This window comes from Lithobates pipiens, unplaced genomic scaffold (genome assembly GCF_037356315.1).
Source record: "Lithobates pipiens isolate NorthernLeopardFrog02 unplaced genomic scaffold, aLitPip1_a1.2 Scaffold_1, whole genome shotgun sequence".
In the NCBI taxonomy this organism is placed as follows: domain Eukaryota; kingdom Metazoa; phylum Chordata; class Amphibia; order Anura; family Ranidae; genus Lithobates; species Lithobates pipiens.
In genome coordinates, this window is record NW_027507685.1 from 247,435,866 (window position 1) to 247,462,657 (window position 26,792).

The 26,792-nt window shown below is 43.9% G+C and overlaps 1 protein-coding gene across 3 annotated transcripts in view; it reads left to right on the plus strand.

Annotated features, from left to right (window-relative positions):
- Nucleotides 1-26,555, plus strand: part of DIAPH2 (diaphanous related formin 2) — a 1,637,420-nt gene extending 1,610,865 nt beyond the window's left edge. For 2 of the 3 annotated variants that reach the window (XM_077484903.1, XM_077484922.1), the window contains one exon: nucleotides 24,038-26,554. In XM_077484903.1, coding sequence (XP_077341029.1) covers nucleotides 24,038-24,102 — 65 coding nt within the window. In that variant the 3' untranslated portion in view covers nucleotides 24,103-26,554. Of the gene's footprint in view, nucleotides 1-24,037 lie in introns of all 3 variants that reach the window. The other variant, XM_077484914.1, reaches the window with a different exon arrangement.
- The last annotated feature ends 237 nt before the right edge of the window (nucleotides 26,556-26,792 follow it).

Genomic DNA, 26,792 nt, shown 5'->3' on the forward strand with positions numbered 1-26,792 from the left:
CTTGGGTAAGAGGGTATGCGTCCCCCTGGTTGTTGGTCATGGGAAGCAGGGCAAGGACCAAGAGGTGGGCAGATTTGGAGGTAGTGCCATCCCTGCCCATGCTGGTGTTGGACATCTTGGGTAAGAGGGTGGGTGTCCCCCTGGTTGTTGGTCATAGGAAGCAGGGCAAAGACCAAGGGATGGAAACAGGGCTGGGACAAGGGGTGGGCAGGAGGGACGGTTACCTTGGGCACTGTGGTATCATGTTAGAATTAAGGAGGGAGTGCTGCGAGGAGATAATGTGTTCCGAGGGGGGATTTTGGGGTTAGCAGGGGGTAAGAATTGTTCTAGGAGGGGAAATCTTTGTGCGGGGGGATCAGAATGGTGATTTAGGGGGTATGTGTTGGGGTGGGGGAAGAGAATTTGTGCTAGAAGGTTGGATTTGGGGAGGTTTGTGCTAGAAGAGTGAATATGGTAGAGGGAGAGGGAATTTGTGCTAGGAGGGGCATTTTTTTTTTGCGCGGGGGGGGGGGGGGGGGTTGTGCTAGTAGAGATGATTGAGGGGTATTTATGCTAGGAGGGGATTTTTTGGGGGGGGGGCTCGGAGTGGTCATTTAGCGGGATTTGTGTTGGAATGGGGGATGGGGAAGAGGATTTGTGCTAGAAGAGTGGGTTTGGGGAGGTTTGTGTTAGAAGAGCAAATATGGTAGAGGGGAGAGGGAATTTGTGCTAGGAGGGGCATTTATTTGGGGGGGGGGGATTTGTGCTAGTAGAGATGATTGTGGGGTATTTGTGCTAGGAGTGGGCATCTTTATTGGGGGGGGGGGGATTTGTGCTAGTTGAGATGATTGTGGGGTATTTGTGCTAGGAGGGGAATTTTCTTTTGTTTGGGGAGGATCGGAGTGGTGATTTGGAGGGATATGTGTTGGGATGGGGGTAAAGGATTTCTGCTAGCAGGGTGGATTTTGAGAGGTCTGTGCTAAAAGAGCTTACAGTGGTGTGAAAAAGTGTTTGCCCCCTTCCTCATTTCCTGTTCCTTAGCATGTTTGTCACACTTAAGTGTTTCGGAACATCAAACCAATTTAAACAATAGTCAATGACAACACAAGTAAACACAAAATGCAATTTGTAAATGAAGGTGTTTATTATTAAAGGTGAAAAAAAATCCAAACCATCTTGGCCCTGTGTGAAAAAGTGATTGCCCCCTAAACCTAATAACTGGTTGGGCCACCCTTAGCAGCAACAACTGCAACCAAGCGTTTGCGATAACGTGCAATGAGGCTTTTACAGCGTCCTGGAAGAATTTTGGCCCACTCATCTTTGCAGAATTGTCCTAATTCAGTTACATTAGAGGGTTTTCGAGCATGAACTGCCTTTTTAAGGTCACACCACAACATCTCAATAGGATTCAGGTCAGGACTTTGGCTAGGCCACTCCAAAGTCTTCATTTTGTTTTTCTTCAGCCATTCGGTGGTGGACTTGCTGATGTGTTTAGGATCATTGTCCTGCTGCAGAACCCAAGTTGGTTTCAGCTTGAGTACATGAACAGATGGTCGGACATTCTCCTTCAGGATCTCTTGGTAGACAGCAGAATTCATAGTTCCTTTTATCACGGCAAGTCTTCCAGGTCCTGAAGCAGCAAAACAGCCCCAGACCATCACACTACCACCACCATATTTTACTGTTGGTATAATGTTCTTTTTATGAAATGCAGTGTTCCTTCTACGCCAGATATACTTGGACACACACCTTCCAAAGAGTTCCACTTTTGTCTCATCGGTCCACAGAATGTTGTCCCAAAAGTCTTGGGGATCATCAAGATGTGTTGTGGAGAAATTGAGATGAGCTTTGATGTTCTTTTTGCTCAGCAGTGGTTTTCTCCTTGGAACTCTGCCATGCAGGCCATTTTTGCCCAGTCTTTTCCTGATGGTGGAGGCATGAACGCTGACCTTAACTGAGGCAAGTGAGGCCTGCAGTTCCTTGGACGTTGTTGTGGGGTCTTTTGTGACCTCTTGGATGAGTCGTCGCTGCGCTCTTGGGGTAATTTTGGGCGGCCGGCCACTCCTGGGAAGGTTCACCACTGTTCCATGTCTTCGCCATTTGTGGATAATGGCTCTCACTGTGGTTCGCTGGATTCCCAAAGCTTTGGAAATGGCTTTATAACCCTTTCCAGACTGATAGATCTCAATTACTTTCTTTCTCAATTGTTCCTGAATTTCTTTGGGTCTCGGCATGATGTGTAGCTTTTAAGGATCTTCTGGTGGACCTTACTGTGTCAAGCAGCTCCTATTTAAGTGATGCCTTGATTGTGAACAGGTGTGGCAATAATCAGGCCTGGGTGTGGCTAGAGAAATTAAACTCAGGTGTGGACAACCACAGTTATAGTATGTTTTAACAAGGGGGGCAATCACTTTTTCACACAGGGCCATGATGGTTTGGATTTTTTTTCACCTTTAATAATAAACACCTTCATTTACAAATTGCATTTTGTGTTTACTTGTGTTGTCCTTGACTATTGTTTAAATTGGTTTGATGTTCCGAAACACTTAAGTGTGACAAACATGCAAAGGAACAGGAAATGAGGAAGGGGGCAAACACTTTTTCACACCACTGTATATGGTATGGGGGGGGGGGGGGGTGTAGAGGTAAGTTATGCTAGGAGGGGCATTTTTTAGGGGGGAGAAATTTCTGCTAGTAGAGATGATTGGGGGGTATTTGGGCTAGCAGGGGATTTTTTTTGGTGTGGGGGGGGGGGCCTTGGATTGGTAATTTGGGGAGATTTGTGAGGGAGGGTGGGAAGAGAATTTTTGCTAGAAGGGAGGATTTGGGGAGGTTTGTGCTAGTAGAGTTGATATGGTAGGGGGGGGATTTCTGCTAGGGGGGCATTTTTTGTTTGCGGGGGGTGTGCTAGTATTGATGATTGGGTGGTATTTTTACCAGGAGGGGGAATTTAGGGTGAAAGGTTTTTGCTAGGAGGGAGGATGGGGTGAGGGATTTGTGCTAAGAGGGCAAATTTGAGGGGTAGGGTATTTGTGCTAGAAGTGGTGATTTTTTTGTGGGGGGGGGGGGGTTGTGATGGGGGAATTAGGGGAGAAAGAGGATTTCAGCTGGGATGAAGGATGGGCAGGGGTAAAGATTTGTGCTTGAGGGGGGGATTTTAGCAAGGGGGCAGATTTATACTGAGAGAATGGGGAATTGTAGGAGTAAGCATTCAGATTAGTGCTAGATTTTGTTGCCCTGCAAAGCACATGCCTTAGTGAAAGCACCTCATATAATAAACACAAAAACACTGGTTAGGCACGCATTTAACCCTTTGATCGCCCCTGATGTTAACCCCTTCCTAGCCAGTTTTATTTGTACAGTGACAGTGCATATTTTTAGCACTGTATTAGTGGCAGCTAGTGTCCGACTGTCCGCCGCAACATCACAGTCCCGCTATAAGTCACTGATTGCTGCAATTACTAGTATAAAAAAAAAAAAAAGAAATTCTAGTGTAGATATACTATAGTTTGTAGACGCTTTAACTTTCAAGCAAACCAATCAAGATAGGTGTATTGGTATTTTTTTTTATTTTTTTTTTACCAAGGATATGTAGCAGAATACATATTGACCTACATTTATGAAGAAACTTGATTTTTTTTACATTTTTTTTTATTGGATATGTTTTATAGCAGAATGTAAAAAAAAAATTGGTTATATATATATATATATATATATATATATATATATATATGTATATGTATAGACAAATATTCACTATTAGGAACAATAAGGCCTTATTGACCCCAATGGGAAGAATAGCTATGTTTTTGAATATAATAGAAAAAAAAAAATAATAAATGGATCATCGCAATAATAAATAATACAAAATAATAAAATAAAAATAATATATAAAAATAATACAATAAAAATAAATAAAATAAAAATGCTACATAATAAATAAAAATAAATAAATATTCATTTAAAAATAAATAAATAAAATAAAATATTCTTGTACAGAGATGGCGGACCTGCATTCCCCGGACCTTCCCCCTAATAGTTCTGGTGATCCTATACCTTGCCTATCCATGGACATCATATCTGTAAAAACACCATCTAGGTTTTTTTTTTTTTTTTTTTAACTCAACCAAGCACTTTGAAGCCTTCATCTCCCAGGGCTGACACTACATCTACATTGCTGGCGTTGGGCTCTGCAGAGGAGCAGGGACGGTGCCAGGTAGGCTCTACGTGGCTAGGTGGCAGTGTTCCTTTAATCCTGGCCCCTTTCTTGCTGCGTCTTCACCTGCCTCCCGCTTTTCCTCCTGAACTATCAGGTTCCACGTTGCCGGATCCATACAGACATTCATTATTCATTCACATCACACTCTGTAGGCAAGGCTTTTTAACCCCTTCCTGGGTGGAACGGCCTCAACCCCAACGGCTTGCTTTTTCCGGCTCTCCCGGCTGCAGAGCAGGGTTAACGACGACTCGAGCGCGGTGACTGGCTCGTCCTTAGTTAGGATTCAATAACCTCCCAGGGGAGAACGTTATCAGGGAAGATTGCGTCTTTTGGGCCCCTGATGGAACACTCAGCCGAAGTTTCATCATCATTACACGACTGGCTGCGTTCTGATAAACAGTCAACACGTTGAGCAACTTCCTAGTTTACCCTTTAAAGGGACTAGGAATGAAAAGCTATGAAAAGGTTCTGGCTTTAGCTGTTAGTCCCCCTTCCCCCCCGACCAGAGGAGGGCATGCTTGTATAGAAGGGGTGACTCTGCCAATAGTTGGAGCTGCCTCGGGGGGGGGGGGGGGCAAAATTGACATTTTGCCCTCCATCAGAGGCTTCTCAGAAAGGCATTGAGCTTCACGACATGTCCCCTTTGAAGCCAGGGACTCTGTAACGTGGATACAGACGCCAACGGGGCATTGCCAACTAATATGCCCACCCTTCAGGGGCCCAGTGACATCCTATGGCCCGCCGTTTAGGGTTTCCATTTTAACCACTTCAGCTCCGGAAGAATTTACCCCCTTTCTGACCAGAGCACTTTTTGCGATTCAACATTTTTCTCACAAATAGAGCTTTCTTTTGGCGGTATTTGATCTCCTCTGCGTTTTTTTATTTTTTGCGCTATAAACAAAAAAACAGCGACAGTTTTGAAAATAACACATTATTTTTTAAATATCCTCCAAAAATATATATAAAAAAACTGTTTAGACCGATACGTATTCCTCAGGTTTCCTCAGTTTAGGCCGATATGTATTCATCTACATATTTTTGCTAAAAAAAAACGCAGTAAGCGAATATTGGTTGATTTGCGCAAAAGTTATAGCATTTACAAAATAGGGCATAGTTTCATTTTCATTTTTATTAATATGTTTTCTTTTTCTTTAAATGGCGGCGTTCAGCGATTTTTATTGTGACTGTGACATTATGGCGGACACATTGGACATTTTTAACACATTTTTTGGGACCATTGTCATTTATGCAGCAATCAGTGCTATACAAATGCACTGATTCCTGTGTAAATGACACTGGCAGTGGAGGGGTTAACCACTAGGGGTTAAGTGTGTCCTAGGGGCGTGTTGCTAACAGTGGGGAGCGTGGCTGTGTTTTACACATCACTGATCTCTGCTCCAATCACAGGGAGCAGAGATCAGTGACACTGTTCCTAGGCAGAACGGGGAGATGCTTGTTTACATTAACCTCTCCCCGTTCTTCCTCTCTGTGAGGCGAACGCGGGTATGCCCGTGGAGATCGAGTCCGCGGGACCCGACTCATGTAGCTTCCGGCGTCCGCGCCCCCGTCTCCTCTTAAAGGGCAACATATAGGTATGTGATTCTGCCTGTACGTGCCCTTCTGCCGACGTATAGCGGCGTGAGGTGGTCGGGAAGCGGTTAACCACTTAAGGACTGGGCCTCATTTTTTAGATGTGTTGTTTACAAGTTAAAAGCTGTTTTTTTTTTTTTGCTAGAAAATTACTTAAAACCAGGGGCATTGCTAGGTCTACAAAAGATCTGGGGCTAAAGCCCATAGCAGTGTAGTAAAGAAAGTCATACGCTTGGGTGGGCATACACATGTATATAATATATATGTATGTGTGTGTGTGTATATATCCCCAGAGAGCCCCCCTTACATCAAGGTCCCCAGAGAGCTCCCCTTGCATCAGGGTCCCCAGAGAGCCTCCCCCTTGCATCAGGGTCCCCAGAGAGCATCCCCCTTAAATCAGGGTCCCCAGAGAGCCTCCCCCTTGCATCAGGGTCCCCAGAGAGCCTCCCCTTGCATCTGGAGGGCTCCCAGAGAGCTCCCCTTACATTAGGGTCCCCAGAGAGCCTCCCCCTTGCATCAGGGTACCCAGAGAGCCTCCCCCTTGCATCAGGGTCCCCAGAGAGCTCCCCTTACATTAGAGTCCCCAGAGAGCCTCCCCCTGGCATCAGGGTCTCCAGAGAGCTCTCCTTACATCAGGGTCCCCAGAGAGTCTCCCCTTAAATCGAGGTCCCTGGAGAGCCTCCCCCTTGCATCAGGGTCCCAAGAGGGCCTCCCCTTAAATCAGGGTCCCCAGAGAGCCTCCCCCTTGCATCAGGGTCCCCAGAGAGCCTCCCCCTTGCATCAGGGTCCCCAGAGAGCCTCCCCTTTAAATCAGGGTACCTAGAGAGCCTCCCCCTTAAATCAGGGTCCCCAAAGAGCCTCCCCCTTGCATCAGGGTCCCCAGAGAGCTCCCCTTACATTAGGGTTCCCAGAGAGCCTCCCCATTAAATCAGGGTCCCCAGAGAGCCTCCCCCTTAAATCAGGGCCCCCAGAGAGCTTCCCCCTTAAATCAGGGTCCCCAGAGAGCCTCCTCCTTAAATAAGGGTCCCCAGAGAGCCTCCCCCCTTGGGGACCCCTGCAGAGACTCGGGGCTATAGCCCCAAAAGAAAAAATGTGGGAATGTAAACGTCCCTTGTAATAGAAAAAAAGCATGACAGGTCCTCTTAAATATGAGATCTGGGGTCAAAAAGACCTCAGATCTCATATATACACTAAAATGCAATTTAAAAAAAAAAATGCCAAGAGGGGTCCGTCATCTGGAGATAATTCCGAAAATCATCTGGATTATTCTCCTGGAGCTCCCGCAGCAAAAGCATATGAGAAAATTGGTCACGATTAATAAAGCAACCAATTTTTGGTCCAAGAACTCCTCCTCTTCCTGTTCCTGGACTGGACTTGGGTCAAAGCAATAACTCCAAGGCCAATAATAAATACGTTATCTCCTCCGATCCCGCAACATGTCTGGTTGACGAACGGCTGTTCAGAAATGAACTGAAAAGCACGAAATGAAAAGCGCAAAATAAAAAGTATGAATCAACACTCACCAAACTTCTACTAACATGAAATTAGCGGAAGGAGCCCAAAGGGTGGCACTAAACAGCTGAAAAACCACATAATACGTCACTACAATCGTGTTTGTTGGCCGGCAATTCCTTGCCATTTGTATGCAAGACAAAATCCAAGCAAACGCCTTCAGACAAAAGTCAGAGATTTTGTTTGTGGAAATTGTGTGTATGAGGCTTAAAGAGGGATTGCACTGGAAACAAAATATATTAAAAGCCAGTAGCTATAAATACTATAGCTGCTGACTTTTAATAAATGGACACTCACTTGTCCCGGGGTCCAGCGATGTCGAAAGCCGAGGCCGATCGATCGCTCGGCTCTCGGCTGCTGCCGCCGCCATTCTAGGTGAGGGAATCAGGAAGTGAAGCGTTGCGCAGCACAATAGGAATGGTCCGCGCTGTCTCTGGGACCCTTGTGTGTCCCAGCAGACAGCGCGCTGGGACAGGAAGAAGCATAGACTCCCGTGGGAGTCTAGGCCCGGAAGTGGGTGCAAATACCTGTCCTAGACAGGTATCTGCACCCCCCTCCCCCCTAAAAGGTGCCAACTGTGACACCGGAGGGGGGGGGGGGGTTCCGATGAGCGGAAGTTCCACTTTAGGGTATAACCCCGCTTTAAGACTAAAACTAAATCGAAATTTGCTGCCAAAATTAAAACTGGTGGCACCCCTAACCTGGATAGGAGGGGAAGCGGTGGCGTGTAGAGGAACCAAGCCCTCCATGCAACCTCTGAATGCCCGCTTCTCCTTCTCTTTCTCCAGTGATTGCATGGATAGTTTGGTTCCTCTGCATGCCACCGCCCCTCCTATCCAGGTGTACTGGGGGGGGGGGGCACAAGGGCCACCTGGAGGATGGGGCTGGGTCGCAATTGGGACCACTGTACGGGTACGCCCCTGGTTAAGCAGCTTGGCCCTGTCTGTTTGGTGCCCCCATGATTTCTAATGGCAGCCCTAGAGCCTGCACACTATATACGGACTATACACACTACGGCCTCAACTTGTTGGGTTGGAGTTGCCTCCATAGATGAAAAGCAAAAAATAAAAAATAAAAAAATCTGTGATCGTCTTCTCAGAATGAGTATGAAATTCCATACCGAATTCATTGTTGAATGTTTGATCTCTTCCCTCTACACCTGTCTGCAATTTTTTCACTTATTTTTTTTTTTTTGCGTGTTCTCCTTCCATAAAGCACAGGTTGTTCTTTTATTAACACGCCATTAATGCTGATGTACTTAATGTAAGAGCTCCCTGCCAATTCATCAGCTTTTATATTCTAATTATTTATAGCAACTGCCATGACTCATACAGACACTTTTGCAGAAAAGATTTTATATTTCCTTGCAAATTTTTATAATTAAAACTGAACTCCAGGCGGATATCAAAGAGGCTCTGTAATCATTAATATATCTGTAGCGCCACCCCTGAAGGAGCCGCTTGGTAGATCGGGTTCTCTGTTCTTTGCCTTGACTGGGTGAAGAGCCTCAGCCCCTCTGACACACCAGGTTAAGCAAAGAGCCTATTGCACAACTATTACTAGCGCAAGTATAAAATGTCCCAAACACACCAGACTGGTTAGGAATACAGAAGGGCATTACAGTGTAACAAACAAAACACTTCTGGACCACCCTACAGCAGATTTACTGCTACAGAGTGGCCCTCCTTTGCAGAATCATGTATATATATATATGTGATTCTACACTTCCGCCTACAGGGGGCGTGCACAGAAGCTGATCGGCATTAGACATTGGCAAAAAATTAGTTTGTTTTTTTTTTTTTGTTTTTTTTTTGTTTTTTTGTTTTTTTGTTTTTCTAGTCATTCATTATGATCGTAATTTTATAAATTGAAAAAAATTTGTAAATTAAAAAATTCGCAAATTCAAAGATTCGAAAATGCAAACATTTGAAAATAAGAAGGAAAATTCAAAAGAAAATTTGAAGATTCGAAAATACGAAAATTCGAAAATAAGAAAGAAAATTCAAAAGAAGGAAAATCCCCAAATTGTAAATAATAACTGACTAATAATAACTAACTATTCAATTATAGGTATTGGAATTTACTTTCAAATTTGGCTGTTAGTGAGCATAACGAATATGAATTTATCCAAAGCTACGAGTTATCTGAAATAACGAATACCGCATCGAAACAAATGGAATGGATCGAATTAATAATAAATAATAAAAAGTTTTTATTTTTATTATTATTGTTATTACGTTCCATTCATTTAGATGTGGTATTCGTTATTTCGGATAATTCGTAACTTTGGATGAATTCTTATTCGTTACGTTCACTAACACCCAAATTTGAAAGAAAATTCCAATACCTATAATTTAATAGTTAGTTATTTCAGATTTTCGAATTTCAAATTTACTAATTTACGAATTTTAGAATTTGTGAATATACAAATTTTGAATTTTCAAATTCACAAATTTACGAATGTTCGAATTTATGAATTTTTGAATTTACGTATTTTCTAATTTTACGAATTTTCGAATATTCAAATTTATAACTATTCGGAAAAATTAGTTAAACTGATTTTTGTTAATTCGGTTGTTTCCGAATGAACAAATTTGTTGAAATTCATTAAAAAACTAATTTATAACTAAACAAATTGCACATGTCTAATCTGCAGGTGCCAGGCACTGGATGTTTGCTGGCACCCGCCGATTGTCAGTAAAACACACAGAATGGAGATCTGTAAACAAGGCAGGTCTCTCTTCTGTCAGGGGGAGAAAGGATGGATTTTGTGTCTCTGCAAAGCAGGGAATAAAATCCATCTCTTCCTCTAGTAAAAAGCAGCATAAACAGTATACACAAACACTGGCTAGGCACACAGTTAACCCTTTGAGCGCCCTAGATGTTTAACCCCTTTCCAGCCAGGGTCATTAGTACAGTGCTTATTTTTGGCGCAGATCGCTGTATTTGTGTCACTGATTCCCACAAAGTGTTAAAAAAATGTCAGTTAGTGTCCGATTGTTTACCGCAATATCGCAGTCCCGATATTAGCCACCGATCACCACCATTACTAGTATAAAAAATAATAATAATTGAATATCCCATAAATATAGTTATGGAATAGTTTGCAGACTCTATAACATTCACGTAAACCAATCAATTTTCTTTTTACCAAAAACATATAGTAGAATACATACTGCCCTAAATTTATGAATTCATGACTGTGCAATTGTCTGTTAAAATAATGCAGTTCCATGTCACAAAAAATGGCCTGGTCATGAAGGGGGGGGGATAAATATTCCAGAGGTCAAGTAGGTGGCAATATGTACATATAGGAACAGGTAGAATGCAGGTTAAACACATTTCCGTAGACAAAAGAATTGTAGTAGTTTAGAATAAGGATCGATCTAGATAGAATAATCTATACCTGGTAGTAGCAAATCAGCATTGGGCAATGGCACAGATAACCTTAATGGCAAAGGTAAATGGTATTGTAATATATTTCCTGCAGCTAGTGTACTATTCTGCTAGAGTGAGCTCTAGGGTTGACTATACTAAGACCCGGGTGTACTGCAATGGTTCCATGTATTTTGGCAGTGAGAGAAGTCCTTGCAGAGCAGCTCGTCTAAAAAGAGAGCCCTTTGACCTCGTTCTTCAGCCGGCTAACTTTGAGGCACAGTTTTTATGGTGGCGCACATACGTTCAGTCCCAATAAAGTTTGCATGCAGTGGTAAGGGATGCTATTCAAATGTCCAGTCTCTAAATGTTCAGTCTCTATTACTAAGGACAGGTCAATGACAGTACTGAACAAACACTGTAGGAGCCTTGGTTGAGGATGGTTGGTGTAGACCAAACTATGACTCTCCAGCTGTTGTGGAACTACACGTCCCATGAGGCTTTGTAAAACTCTGACATTCACAGACATGACTAGGCATGCGGATAATAAGACAAAGTAAAGTGACCACCTCAACTGAAACTTAGGCTGGAGTGTCGTCACCAGACACCCTGTCCTCCTTCAGCTCACTCTAGGGTTCAGTTGAGGCGGTCACTTTACGTTGTCTTATTGTCTGCATGCCCCTGTTCTGTACAGTCTACACCAGGGGTCTTCAAACTATGGCCCTCCAGCTGTTGCGGAACTACACGTCCCATGAGGCATTGTAAATCTTTGACATTCACAGACATGACTAGGCATGTGGACAATAAGGCAAAGTAAAGTGACCACCCCAACCGAATCTTAGGCTGGAGTGTCGTCGCCAGACACCCTGTCCTCACTGAGTGTCATGGTTATGCAATGATCTTCCTGTTTGCTTACCTCCCCTCATGTGTTCAGACTAAGAGGCCAGCCACTTCCACCTGGTGGTTTTTATAACCTCTCCTCTAAGCATGGCTCCACCCCAGGCCCTATCAGGGAACCTTATATTAACCTGTGCACTGCAAGCCAACAGGGATGATCAACCATTGTGTATTCCTTTGTGTGTTAGCTTCCTGTTACCTGCCGTGTGCTCTTCTGTTGTTCCGTTACCGACTTTGGCGTGTCTTTGACTATCCCTGTTTGTCTGTGATCCTGACCTTTTGGCGTGTCCCTGACTATTCCTGTCTGCTTGTGGCCCCGACCTTGGCTTTGTCCCCCACCATCCCTATCCTCCTGTTGCCTACTGTGGGTGTGAGCTGGGGGACCCTGGGGGTTGCGACCTGGAGCCAGTTGCAGCCAAGTCCATCCTCACCACTCGAAGCTCTGGTGAACACCTGCTGGCTCTTAGACTCCACGCCCCAGGGAATCTTACGCTCTAACCCCGGTGGGACCTGTCTCCCGTCCGCAGCAGTCAGCCGTAGGGTCCACAACCTTGCGGTGCACTCCTGATCCCTACGGTGTGCATCTCTCACCTCGCCTCAAGGTGACCTGACACTGAGCTTGATAATGTTACCTTGTATACACTGGTAGGTAGAACCTGAGCTGGTTGCTAGAACAATTGCTAGTGGCTGGGCCACACTGCGTCAATGGTTGGTATTACATAGTTACATAGTTAGTAAGGTTGAATAAAGACACCAGTCCATCCAGTTCAACCTGAGTGCCTACAATTGTTCCTATCCCTGTACATTGTACACTCACATCAGTCCCTACCCTCAAGGAGCCCACAATCCAAGGTCCCCATTCATATACTAGGGCCAATTTTGGACAGAAGCCAATTAACCTACCTGCATGTCTTTGGAGTGCGGGAGGAATCCGGAGTACCCGGAGGAAACCCACGCAGGCACAGGGAGAACATGCAAACTCCAGGCAGGTAGTGTCGTGGCTGGGATACGAACCAGCGACCCTTTTTACTGCTAGGCGAGAGTGCTAACCACTACACCACTGTGCTGCCCGTATTGTGCAGGTAACCTGCCTCTTTACACTCAATGATGTTGCGCGGCCCAATCACCAGCATCGTAGCAACCAGTGACACCATCTTTAGTTGCTAGAATGCTGATGGGCAGGCTGCAGCACCATTGGTTGTTGTACCAGCGTCCTAGAAAATAGGAAGGTGGTGGCATCTGGAGTGCCCATGGAACACCGTATAACAGGGTCACCAGAAACATTCAAAATCCAATACAATCTCCAGCAAGTGTCCTCGTTGCTGTGGTACCGACAAAAACAAGAAGCGGAAACAATGTTTTATCGGTTTTGAATGCAAAAAAAAAGACATGTAAGGCGGCAATGAACCTAGACATGTTCCTGCTAGAACATACCGTAACTATCACGGTATCCTCAAATATCCATAGAAAGCTTTCTCATTTTATTATATTCGTCAATGAATTTACAACAAATACAGGACAGCGGGGGCAAGGCTGTCTCTTTTTTACGCACGCTTTGCAAAAAAAAAAAATTAGCGCCCTTCCAAAAATGATTTACAATGGACTGGATCCTGTCCATTACCCATTAGGAGATTTGTGCTTCATACTCACGTCAAAAGTCTTTTATTATTACAGCAATAAAGATCTGATTCATCCCTCAGAACAAAACCACATATTTGTTTTTATTTTTCTAAATAGTTTTTATCCCTTTGAATACCGCCTGTCCTCCAAAAACTTAGACTATAAAATATCCTTCCTAATAAAAAAAAATAATAATAAAAAAAAATATATATATATATAATGGAATTTGCATAAGGCCATTGTCTGTAAACGAATGCCGTCCATGAAGTTAATATCCACCAAGGACGTCCTTTTATAATCAACCGCAAAGTTACTCTGCAAGTTCATGGCGAAACGCATACATCTTTTTATACTTTTTCAGCTCCTTTTTTTCAAAAAACCTGCTAATGGAGATCGCAGTCATTGGGTTGAAGGCAAGTGACTTTCAAGCCAGGTTTGCTGCAAAAAGGAGTCGGCATATTTGGAAACGAAATTTATTGGGGGAAGCAGATGAGAGTATAATTAAACAATATTTTAAGTAATATTGTGACGCTTGTAACACTTCATTTTTTTATTGCAGATAATGTTTAATTAATCTGTACAATCCCCGAGGAGGCCAATCTATTTTTAATGGAATTTACGCTGGAAAAATACAGCAGTGATCGTACCGGGTTCAGGAGCATGACAGAGACGCATGAATGGTTCTTGATATGACATAAGTAGAGTTAGGTAGCTAATTGGTGAGGTGACTGAGAACTTTATGCTATACTCAGCTGGCACCTAGTGGATGAAGAACATCTACCATTTCTGTTCAATTATGTTAGTGTTGCATTCAGTCTTCTAGGGTTCTGCCAGTGATGGTTAATTATTCTGGACCTTTAGGCTATACTTACTTGGCAGCTTTCTTCTAGACTTTTGTCAGTGCTCTTAAAGTGGTTGTAAACCCTTACAACCAACTTTGACCTACAGGTAAGCCTAGATTAAGGCTTACCTGTAGGTCCAAGAAATAGCTCCTAAACCTACACGGTTTAGGAGATACTTGCCGAAAGACAGGCACCACTGAGCGCGCCACGGTCAACGGCGATATGCCGCGAGTGGCGGCTCCCGTGCGCATGGGCGGGAGTGACGTCATCGCGGCTTCGCCGAATGACAGCGGCGGAGCAGCGAGACCCACCGAGAAGATGGACGCTCCGGACTACAGGGGACAGCGGCGACTTCACTGGCTCCTGTGTCAGGTAAGTGACACATAATGGACTACTATGCGATGCAATGCATAGTAGTCCATTATGCTTTACCTTTGCAGGGAACGAAAGAGGAAGTAAACTCATCAGGGTTTACTTCCTCTTTAATGGTCTTTAGGGGAGGAGAGACTTCCAGGTAAGTTACGGTATGTAGAGTAATGTCCAGGAACAACCATGTATGTTAGACAACAGCAGCATAATTCAACGCTTGGTGGTGGGGGCAATTGTCTGTGTGGTCCTCCTTAATTTTTATCTGAATGTAGTCTAAGAAAGGGGTTAAAGAACACCTCTGAAAATGATTGAATATGAAAACAATCATTTGTTGTCCCACACCATAAAAACCCTAAGTTGAAAGTTATCTACTTCATGGCATTTACCCCTCTTTCTGATAGTGACAACAGTGGACCATATTTGTGTTATGGTGTCTGCTAGACATCTCCACATGACAAGGTGACAACCTAGGAGTTCTTTTGGGTAACGGGGGCATTTTTAATATAGGTCATTTTAATTAATCTGTACAATTCCTGAGAAAGCCAATTTATTTTTAATGAAAGTTACTCTGGAAAAATACAACAACGATTGTACCGGTTCATGATTGTAAAACTGACGCGTGAATGGTTCTTGATGAGACAACTAATTGATCTGGTGACAGAGATCTTTAGGCTATACGCACTTGTACTTGTGGTACATCTTGCGGCATGTATGCGTTCCTTGATCATCTGATTGAGGGTGAATACTGCTGTGCAAAATGTAAGCACTTTGTTTCCCTGGAAGCCCAGGTTCTGAATCTGGGGAAGCAGCTGTCAGCACTGAGAAGACCCTCCATACTAAAGGAAAGCCAGAAATGTACACAGCAGGGGCCAGCACAGAGGTGTGTGGAGACAAAGAGGTGCAGGCATTAGGAAAGAGTACATGGGTGACAGGAAGGGTAGAAGGGAGGCTGAACCAGGGTTGGAGCATTCCAATAAGTATGCTTCATTGAGTGATATTGGTGAAACCAGTCAGGGACCAGCACTGCTGGAGCAGAGGGACTCTCCTAGCTGCTGGGGGAAGAACTCCTCCAGTGAGGGGGGGGGAAGCGATGGGAAAGGGATCGGACTATCCGGCGGCGTCTGACAATTCGATCGTGTGTGGGCTCCAGCGGACTTTTTCTTCCCAAAAGTCCGGCGGACTTAGAAAGAAGACTCGCTTCAAAATTGTCCGCCGGACGCGGCTTTCTAGCGGACAATCCGCTCATCTGTGTGCTAGTCCGCTGGACTTTTTCAAATGAACGGCCCCCCACCCTATGTGAATGAGTATGGGGTACATCGTGCCCCTATCCATTCACCTGGGGGAAAAAGTGTCAATAAAAAAACACACTAAACAGGTTTTTAAAGTAGTTTATTAGGCAGCTCCGGGGGTCTTCTTCCGAGTTTGGGGGTCTTCTTCTGACTTTTCCACGCTTTCCGGCCTCTTCTCCCACTCTCCTGTTCTTCTGCCGGGCTCCTCCGATATCTTCTTCCAGCTCTTTTACTAGCCTTGGCCCGGTCTTCTTCTTCTTCTTCTTTTTCTTTTGACACGACACTCTCTGTCGCTGTAATGCTGTGGATACGGTGCACGGCGACTAATATAGTCTTAAGGGGCGGGGTCACCGGGTGATGTCTCATGGCGTCACAGTCCCGGGGGATGCCCCTTTCCTGACCGACTGGGCTGCGTGCTCAGATAAGGGTCTGGTATGGACTTTGGGGGAACCCCCACGCCGTTTTTTCGGTGTAGGGGGTTACCCTTAAAACCCATACCAGGCAACGGTGCAAAGTGTCAATCCCGCTGAAGAAAGCGTCGACATTGACTTCCTTCACAAGTCCCGTCGTACCTGAAGTCACGTTCAAATTGAACGGACTTTAGTCCGTGTGTGGGCAAGTCCATTCATTTGAAAGCCCGGCGGATGGTCCACCAGACCTAGTCCCCTGGAAAGCCAGTTCGTGTGTAGTCATGTGTGTGCAAGTCCGCTCGTTCGGAAAGTCCGGCGGACCTCCGCTGCAAAGTCTGGCGGATTGTCCGCTGGACTAAGTCCGCCGGATAGTCTGATCGTGTGTATGCGGCATTAGGGTTAAATAACACTTTAAAAGAAAAAGAAAACTGCATATGAAAACTCTTTTTCATTTTACCAAGTTGTCCCATACCATATAAATTTGAAAGTTGGCACTTTCCCCTGGTTTTTTGATGATGATGATTGTGCTATTGTGTCACCAGGAATGCCTGTTGCTAGGCACATAATCCTAATCTTCCTCTTCCTCCTCCGCAGAGATCTTCTTTCTTCTCTCCTCGTCGCGTTGTCTTCTGGGTAATGGGTCGCGCTGTGTTCTGGGAACTGTGTGTTCCAGAACACAGCGCGTCCCATTCACAAAGCGCTGCGCGACTCGCGCATGCGCAGTAGGAAACGGGCAGTGAAGCTGTAAGGCTCCACTGCCTGTTTCTCTTAGAAGGAATGGCGGCGCCGGGACCCGAGAGCCGAGGGACGGGTCGGCCTCGGGCGGCCGACATCGCGGGCGCCCTGGACAGGTAAGTGCGCTTATTAAGTCAGCAGCTGCAGTGTTTGCAGCTGCTGACTTTTAATTTATTTTTTTTTTTAAACGGCCCTCCTCTTTAAATTAATCTATACAATCCCAGAGGAGACCAATGTATTTTTAATGAAAATTACTGGAAAAATACATCCGTGATCATACTGGTTCGGAAGCATGACAGAGACGCATTAATGGTTCTTCTTAATAGGACATATGGAGTAAAGTAGTTAATTGGAGAGGTGACGTAGACCTTTCAGTTATACTCGGTTGGTGGCTAGTTGCTGAAGAACATCTACAATTCTTTTAGTGTTCCATATGGTCTTCTAAAATTTGCTCTTCTAAGAATGTAGTCTTAGAAAAGGTTAATGAACACCTGAAAAATACTGTATATGAAAACCCTTTTTAGTTAATTTTACCAATTTTTCCCATTCCATATAATAGTACTGTCCGTGATTAGGGATGAGCTTAGGCGTGTTCGCATGGAACACGTGCAGAGCCCGCCAGGAAGTCGGCGCAGTGCTGTGCTAATCACAGGCAGTGAGACATTGCCCGATCTCTGCAGCCGCACTTTGGGGCAATGTCTCACTACCTGTGATTAGTGCAGCGCTGCGCCGACTTCCTGACGGGCTCTGCACGTGTTCCATGCGAACACGCCTGAGCTCATCCCTAGCCGTGATACTTTTTTCTTCATTTGCACTTACATACAATTTTTCAGGACAAGTATTTGGGGTACGTCTCCTTCTTCAAGGTCCAAGCAGTACGCTTGGACCTTGAAGAAGGGGACATACCCCGAAAGCTTGTCCTGAAAAATTGTATGTTAGTACAAATGAAAAAAAGTATCACGAACAGTACTCAGTTTTCTCCATATAAAAGTTTAAAATTATCTACTTCATGACATTTCCCCCTGGTGGGTTTTCTGATGGCGACAACAGTGGACCATGCTTGTCTTATGGTGTCTGCTTGTCATCTCCCTTGTAAACCCATGTGAAAGGTTGGCAACCATGAGAGATTTTGGCACAGAGGGAAATTATTTTTATTTAAGCTAATGTTTAATCAATCTGTACAATCCCTGAGGCAGCCTATTTATTTTTAATGAAAGTTACTCTGTGTGACACTCTTACTTAGGGGTCAGAAGTGCCCCAGCCAGCTGGCAGGAGACAAGAGGTTTCACCCAGGGGTCAGAGGTGCACCAGCCAGCAAGCAGGAGACAAGAGGTCTCACCCAGGAGTCAGAGGTACAGCAGCCAACAAGCAGGAGACAAGAGGTCTCACCCAGGAGTCAGAGGTGCAGCAGCCAACAAGCAGGAGACAAGAGGTCTCACCCAGGAGTCAGAGGTGCAGCAGCCAACAAGCAGGAGACAAGAGGTCTTACCCAGGGGTCAGAGGTGGCCCAGCCCGGAGACAGGAGGTCTCATTTCAGTAGTTAGGTGGGCTCCTATTGGGGTGTCAGGAGAACCCCTCTCAAGACAGGAGTGGGCTGTGCAGTAGGGTGCTGTGACTAAACTCTAAGAGAGCCAACTGAACCAATAGAGGTGGACAACACAGTCAGAGGGACTGGTAAGAGCAGCTTTGCTGCCAACAAGGGTGCCAGGTGGCTTGGTAATTTCAGTTGACGGTACTTATTGTTGTGAAAGAAACCCTGGATGGGCAACTGATGTCTATGTGTACATTCCGTTTTATTTAATAAAAGTGGGCTGCCATGCCCCTAAATACAGTTTTGACTGGCACAACCCATTGGAAAAGCATCTGCCACATGAGTATAATCTCCCCAATACCACAGCCGAAAAAACACAACTGTGATCATACCAGTTTGTGAACATGACAAGATAGGACATATGCAGAGTAAGGTAGCTATTTGGGAAAGTGACAGAGACCTTTGGACTAAACTCTGTTGGCACTTAGTGATTGAAGAACATCAACAATTTCATTAGTGTCCCATATGGCCTTTTAGCATTCCATCAGTGCTCCATATGGTATCTTTGAAGTAAGCAGAGACTTCTGGGGGAAATTGAATAAAGTAATGACCGGGCACGACCATGTGTCATAGACCTGCAACACGATTTCACACTTGTTGGTGGGGTTTTTCATTAAAGTCAGAATATAGTCTTAGAAAGAGTTAAAGAACATGGCATTTCCCAATGTAGGTTTTCTGATCATGACAACAATTGTCCATGCATGTGCTATGGTTCTTCTAATTTTTCATTGTCCATCCATGTGACAGATTGATGGCAACCTAGGAGAGCAATCAGTAGACAGGCACATTTTTATTACAGGTAATGTTTAAATTATCTATATAATCCCTGAGGAAGCCAATCTATTTTTAATGAAAGCTATACTGAAAAGGATAGCAGTTATCGTACCAGTTCAGGAGCATGTCAGAGACACATGAATGGTTCTTGATAGGACATATGTAGAGTAGAGTTGCTAATTGGCAAGGGGACAGAGACCTTTAGGTCATACTCAGTTGGCGGCTAGTGGCTGAACAGCATCCACAATTCTGTTAGTGTTCCATGTGGTCTTCTAAAATGTCGTCAGTGCTTCATATGGTCTCTGGGGGGGTGGGGGGGAGTGCTTGATGAAAGTCTAAATTCTGTGCAAAGTGTTCCTCTTTAATGTTCATCTAAATGTAGTCATGGAGGTAATTAAAGAACACCTCTGCAAAACATTGTATTGTATATGAAAGAACTCTTTACTTCATTTTACCAAGTAGTCCTACACCTTATAAAAGTTGAACATTGTCTACTTTATTTCTGATGGTGACAACAGTGGACCCTACTTATGGTGTGCTGTCTTCTTGTAATATTCATTGTTAACCCATCTGACAGATGGGTGACAACCTAGGAGACAGGGACATTTTTATTATAGGTGTTGTTTAATTTATCTGTACAATCCCTGAGTAGGCCAATTACTTTCGAATTAAAGTTACGCTGGAAAAACACAACGGGTCAGGGATTATACAGGTTCAGGAACATAATGCATGAATGGTTCTTGATAGAACATTTGTAAAGTTGCTAATTGGTTAGGTTGGCAGAGAAGTTTGGGCTGCACTCAATTGGCACCTAGTGGCTGAAGAACATCTAAAATTCCGTTAGTGTCCCAACTCCCAAACAAGCTTTTAGCCCTTGTACACACGGTCGAAGATTCCGTCGGAATGTTTCCTATCGGACCATTTTGTCGGATATTCTGACTGTGTGTGGTCTGCATCGGACTGTTTCCGTTGGAATATCCGACGGACCAATTTTTCCAACTTGCCGGTAAAATTTTCTGACAAAATACTCCGATCGGACATACTCCGATCATGTGTAGCCTACTCCGACGGACAAAGTGCCACGCATGCTCAGATCAAATTCCTAGACCAAAGCTATTGGCTACTAGCCTGAACGTAGTCCCGTCGTAACGAAATAACGTCATCACGTTATGTACAATCGGATTTTTCGACAACTTAGTCCGACCGTGTGTATGCAACATCACTTCTGGACCTCTTCCGGAATTAATCCGTCAGAATTACTCCGACGGATTTGGTTGTCGGAATCTCCGACCGTGTGTACAAGGGCTTAGAGTTCCATCAGTGCTCCATATGGTGTCTTGAATGGAAAAGGGGTCTCCTGAGGGGAAGTTGAATAGAATAACGGTTAGGCACAGACTGTGTCAGACATCTGCAACACAATTCCAAACTTGGTGTTGGTGGTGGTTGCGGTGGTATCATGTACCTGGTAACAGAGCCTGAAATAATGAGGAAGACCTCTGCATCTCTTACTAGGGGCCAATGTAGTGTGAACAGAATGCACAAGAGTACAGAGTGGCACAAGTGCCTGTAGGTCTTGTCAGTAGCAGAGCGGGTATCCACACCAGGCAGGAGAGGTTGTCAGTAGTCTTCAGTGTAGCAGGCAGGCTGGTAGACAGATAATTGATGGCAGACTGAAGCAGGCCGATACTGATGACAGCAGGCAGGTAAGGCATGCACTAATAGTAGACTGTAGAACAGCAGGCACAGCAGGATGTAAGGCAAGTACTGGAAACCTCAGGAAGATTCAGAGTCAGACAAGCCAGGTCATACACTAACAGGGCGTATCAGGCACAGATTAGCAGGCAGGAGCGTGCTCTGGGTACAAGCCGGGTCAGGGGCCAATTGGTGGAAGAGAAGCAAATGGAGCAGACAGAAGCGGAGGTCAGGAATGAGCCAGGGTCAGTGCAGGCAGAGTTCAGAGAGTGATCAGACAAGCCAGATGAGAAACTGGATTTAGGATGCAGAATAACAGGGTCACAGGGTATAGGGAAGGCTGAAAGACAAAGTAGCATTTATCCTGAGCACTGACATTTTAAATAGTCCTAAAGGAACCATGTTGTCTACTGGCATGGCCTTCCTGGTATGTGGTGTTCTTGATGAAAGTTAGAAATCTGTTATAAGCACTCAACCGTAATGTTCTTCTGAATGTAGTCTTGGAATGCCTACTAATGGCATGGCTGTGATTTGGCCAGTGCAGCATGTGACCCAGCCTCTATATAAGCTAGAGGCACATAGCACAGCTTTAGATAGTGTAGGGAAAGGTTGCTGCTGCTGCTTTGAGGGAGAGAATTAGATAGGAGTCCTGCTTCAGAAATCTAATTGCTCAGCGATCTACCTTGATTTTCTTGTGTGGGTGCAGTGCACATTCTTTTTACACTGCCCTGAGCCCAGTGCCGTCTGTTAGTTAGGTTGGCGTCGGCAGGCATTTTATGCAAGCTCAGTGCACCAGCACTGCATATGTTACTGTGAGATACACCTTTTAGATACTGTTGCTATATTCTGCTATTCTAAAAAAAAACATTTAGGGCAAAAAAAATATTGTTTCCTGCATATCTGTACGTGTGAGATACACACTTTAGATACTTTTCTTGTATTGTGCTATTCAAAAAAAATAAAAATTTAGGGCAACATTTTTTTTTTTGAATAGCATTTTCTGAATATCTGTATGTGTGAGATACACCGTTTAGATACTGTTGCTCTATTCTGCTGTTCTGAAAACGCCCATTTAGGGCCAAAATAAATATTTTACAGTGTTTCCTGCATATCTGTACGTGTGAGATACACACTTTAGATACTGTTCTTGTATTGTGCAATTCAAAAAAATAAATATTTAAGGCAAAAAGATTCTTTGAATAGCATTTTCTGCATATCTGTACGTGTGAGATACACCATTTAGATACTGTTGCTCTATTCTGCTATTCTAAAAACACCCATTTAGGGAAATAAATATATATTTTGCAGTGTTTCCTACATATCTGTACGTGTGAGATACACACTTTAGATATTGTTTTTTTTTATTCTGCTATTCCAAAAATAATAATTTAGGGCAAAATTATAATTTTTTTGGTGCGTTTCCTGCATATCTGTACAGGTGTGATACACACTTTAGATACTGTTGTTTTATTCTGCTATTCCCAAAAAATAAATTAGGGCAAAAATATTTTTTTTGAATAGCATTTACTTCATATCTGTAAATGTGAGATACACCGTTTAGCTACTGTTACTCTATTATCCGTTTTCGGTATTACTGCAATGTAGGCTGTGTTTAGGTGAGGATCAAGTGGAGTTCCCTGTGTCTTTGCATTAAAAAATTGTGTCAAATGGGGAGTCAGGGTAGTGGTAAATGTCTTGTAATAGGGGTTAGGGAGACCATCGGGGCCTGGAGCATAACCTGATTTGAGGTTCTTAATGACTTCTTGTACCTCTTCTTCTGAGAAGGGGGCCTCCAGCATATTTTTTTTTATTTGTATGTATTTTATGTTATTTTAAGTTATTTCCCTATCCACATTTGTATGCAGAGCACTTTCCGTGCTCTTAACAAGATTTTGCTGCCATTTGCAGCCCTCTAGCCCTTTCCATTACTTTTTTAGAGCCATTTTCATCCTCAAAAGTTCGGGTCCCCATTGACTTCAATGGGGTTCGGGTTCGGGGTCAAGTTCGGGTCCCGAACTCGAACTTTTTTGCGAAGTTCGGCCGAACCCGTCGAACCCGAACATCCAGGTGTCCGTTCAACCCTAGTTGTGTGCTGTCTGCTTGCCATCTCCAAAAATAACTGTCTGCAGACAGACACTGGGGGGAGATTTACTAAATCTGGTTCACGCTAAATCCGGTGTAGCTGTGCATGGTAGCCAGCCAATCAGCTTCTAACTTCAGCTTGTTCAATGAAGCTTTGACAATAAAACCTGGAAGCTGATTGGTTTCTATGCAGAGCTGCACCAGATTTTGAAGGCTCCAGTTTTGGTAAGTAACCCCCCACTGATTCCCTGTTGCATAAATGTGAGTAAAACGAGTAAAAGATGGCACTGCCGCAGATGCATCTCACCCTTTTTGGGGCTTACTTGTGGAGGCCTCTACAATCAAGCCCCGAAAAGGAAGAAACGCATCTGAGGAGTTCTCTACAGGTGAAGAATAGGAGCTAAAGCCATCTTTTGGTCGTTTTATTTACATAATGCAACCGGGAATCAGTGTCTGTGTGCAAACGGCCGCCATTTTGTTGCAGTCTGACAAGCCGATCCAGTCTGTCTTGCACCAGTCTATTCGCGTGCCCATCTGAATGATTCAGGTTGCCTCATTGCACAAGTGTGAACGGGCTGTGAAACTAGTTTTTTCATGACATTAAAGTTGCAACATTATCAAGGTTACATCTTTCTCAAATAAAAAAAAGATCAAGGAGTTCTGTTAAGTTTTCTGTCTTTTGCGTAAATATTCTCCGCCGTCTGTCTTCCCATTTTAAAAGGCATCTGAAGTATCAAACCTGCCCATATTGCTCCTGCCATGCCATTACCTTTGCGTTTGTTTTGTGTCCCTGCCATCTCTAGGGGAAGTATGTTAGCATTTTCCTTGGCGGCTTTTATCACCTCTGTTTCTTGTGATCTGGAAAGTAATTTATCGCTGATTGCAGACCTCCTGAACCCGACGCAGCACGGCGCACTGTTTTCACCTTCCAGAAATCTATTTACATACTCATCTCAAACAGTTTTTACAAGATCTGTTGACAAACATCTCCTTTTTTTTTTCTCTCTCTCTCTTCTCCGTCAACTAACGTAGTCTCTTCTTTTTTTTTTTATACATTTCAGATAACCGCCTACCTGCTCTGGAAAGGTCACGTTCAAGGCATCACGGCAGACCGCTTGCTACATGAGCCAAGGAACACAGACAAAGAATTTGGCACTACGCCTATTATGGACCCACAAAGAAACATCAGCGATTGGGCAAAGTACTACACTTCGCACTTGAAAAAAAAAAAAAACTGGCAAAAAAGAGGAAGAGGCAACTTTTTGTTTCTTTAAAAAGTCTCCAAGGGACGCGGCGTCTGGCGCTTGTGTCAAATGAAATGAGTTAAAGAAAAAAAAAAAAACTCTTGTAAACAGTGTTAGAGATTGTGGTTATATAAGGTGAAGGGCAAAACTTTGCCCCTGAAGAACTATAAGCCCCAAGCCTGCCCACTGCTGTGGTTTGTGGTTCCTCAGGGGCTGAGGGCCACCGGTTCCAGTGCCTCGTTACAAGGGGAACTCCAGTAAGGATATGGCTGGTACGTGTTACACTGTATAAGCCTATTGTAGCTTTGCTTGGTCATTTTTAATGGAAGCTGCAGAAGTCCCCGCACTGAGATCTCTAAGTCAGTTTTCAGCAGTTGGAAGTGATTTTAAAAGTAAAGGCACATACGTGGGTTGGGCCATGTGTGGCCATTTTATTAAAGTTACAGCTCTAAACTGAAATCTGAATGGTGGTTATAGGACTATTCACTTAACACATCAAAGCTTAGGGAGTACAGGGGGTGGACAAAATAAAGTAAACACCATATGATAATAGGACGTATACTGGTAAATACCTGATGGCCTTAATCAATAAAGAGTGCCAATCCTTAAAGAGGCACTGGGGGTTATTTACTAACGGATAAAACACTTTGCACTGAAAGTGCACTTGGAAGTAAAGTTGCTGTAGATCCGAGGGGGACATGCAAGGAAAATAAAAAACAGCGTTTTAGCTTGCACGTGATTGGATAATAAAATCAGCAGAGCTTCCACTCATTTCAGATCTACCCCTTAGATTTAGAGCGACTTCACTTGCAGTGCAAAGTGGATTTGCCTTTAGTAAATAACCCCCACTGTCACCTGGCCCATGCCCACTTGACCCTTCTATACTCACCTCGCCTTGTTGAAGGAGTGACGTTACTCCCTCAGTCACGTGACAGTGTGCAGATCTAGTCATTGGCTACTGGTCCCCAACATTGTCACAGGGCAAGGCATATGCACCCCCATACCCATACGTACCATGTAGTGGAGAAAGGAGTGGCAGGCAAGGGAAGTATAAGTGGCATTGGCGGGGCAGGTTGTCTTTGCAGAACACTGACACTCTGCCCATGCAAGACACTGTCCACTTAAGTGCAGCAACCCGTAGTAGCCAAGCAGAATCCTTTGTTGGCTAACCTAATTTCTGGTTGATCACCTTTAAAAATTAGCTTGACTTTTTATCGAATAAGGTCGTAACTTTAATGGTTGGGTTTTGAGAGAAACATGAGACAACTAACAGAGTTCCAAAGAAGAAAAATGGTGCTCAAAATACAGGTACACAATTATTCAATGTATCTGGAGGAATAATTTCACAGTTGGCTTATGCCAAACTGTAGGGGAACAATGGTTGCAATTCAGAACCCTTTTGAAGGGAATGGAAAGCCTCCAGGATTTGCTGTAGAACTTAATCACTACTCTGTGTCCTGGTCTCCAAAAACAAAAAACAAAACCCGTGGACATTAAAGGGAAGGGCCCTAGTCCTTATTAGGTGCTTTCTGTTATTATATCTTTAGGTGTTTCCATTATTTTGTCCAACCATAAGCTTCTCAGTGTCAGAGACTTTGGAGCTCCTGCAACCATGCATCTGAAAACAGTATGCAAACTTATTACAAAACCTCATAATCATCCTCTGGAGTTCTCCTTTCCATACTTAAATTGCCTATGTGCAAGAATGTAGCTGAGAATTTATAGATAGAGATATATTCATGTAAAAAACAAAACAAAAAAAAACAAGATTTTATGGTAATCTTGAGACACTGTTACTTGTAAATGGCGGCAGAAACTTGCATATTTTATGTTCTCGTCTACGCAGATATTGCACACGTCAGAGGGCCTCTTGCCTCAGTCACACTAGTGTTTTTATTGTGCAGATAAGTGCTACTTAAAATTTTTACTATTTTTATTTAATGTCCCATTGTAGTTGTAGAAATGGGCTTTTAACCTAACATGCTAACTATGACACTGCAATGCCACCCTTGCTGATTATTAGGTGTAAGTATTTGACCAGATCTGTCTGTGCTACCATATAGTGTCCGGATTTTGCCCATTCTCCTATTCCGCAATAATAAAAAGAAGGACTGCATTACTACACTGAAAATAAAGGAACCATTTGAGTGCCATGAAGAAAACAACACCTTTCTTTAACATGAAGCCTAATCAACAGCCTTTAAAACAGGTCCATTGGCTGCTATGGGAAGAAAAGAGCTTCATCTCCATTGGACATGGATTGGTTGGGCTGGTTTTCAGATGTATAAATGTGAGGCACTGGACCTTCTTGTTCAAAAATCCAGACAGCTGCACTCTGAGAAACATCCAACTTTATTAGAACTATAAAAGCACTTGAATACAGCAATATGACATTGTGGAGACAGAGGGAAAGTCAACGTGTTTTGCGCTATTTCTGTGCTTACTCAAGGTAAGTAAGCACTTTCATAGTGCGAAACACGTTGCCTTTCTCTTCGTCCCCACAAAGAGAAATATTGCTGTCAAGTGCTTTCATGGTTCTAATAAAGCCGGATGTTTCTCAAAGAGCAGCTGT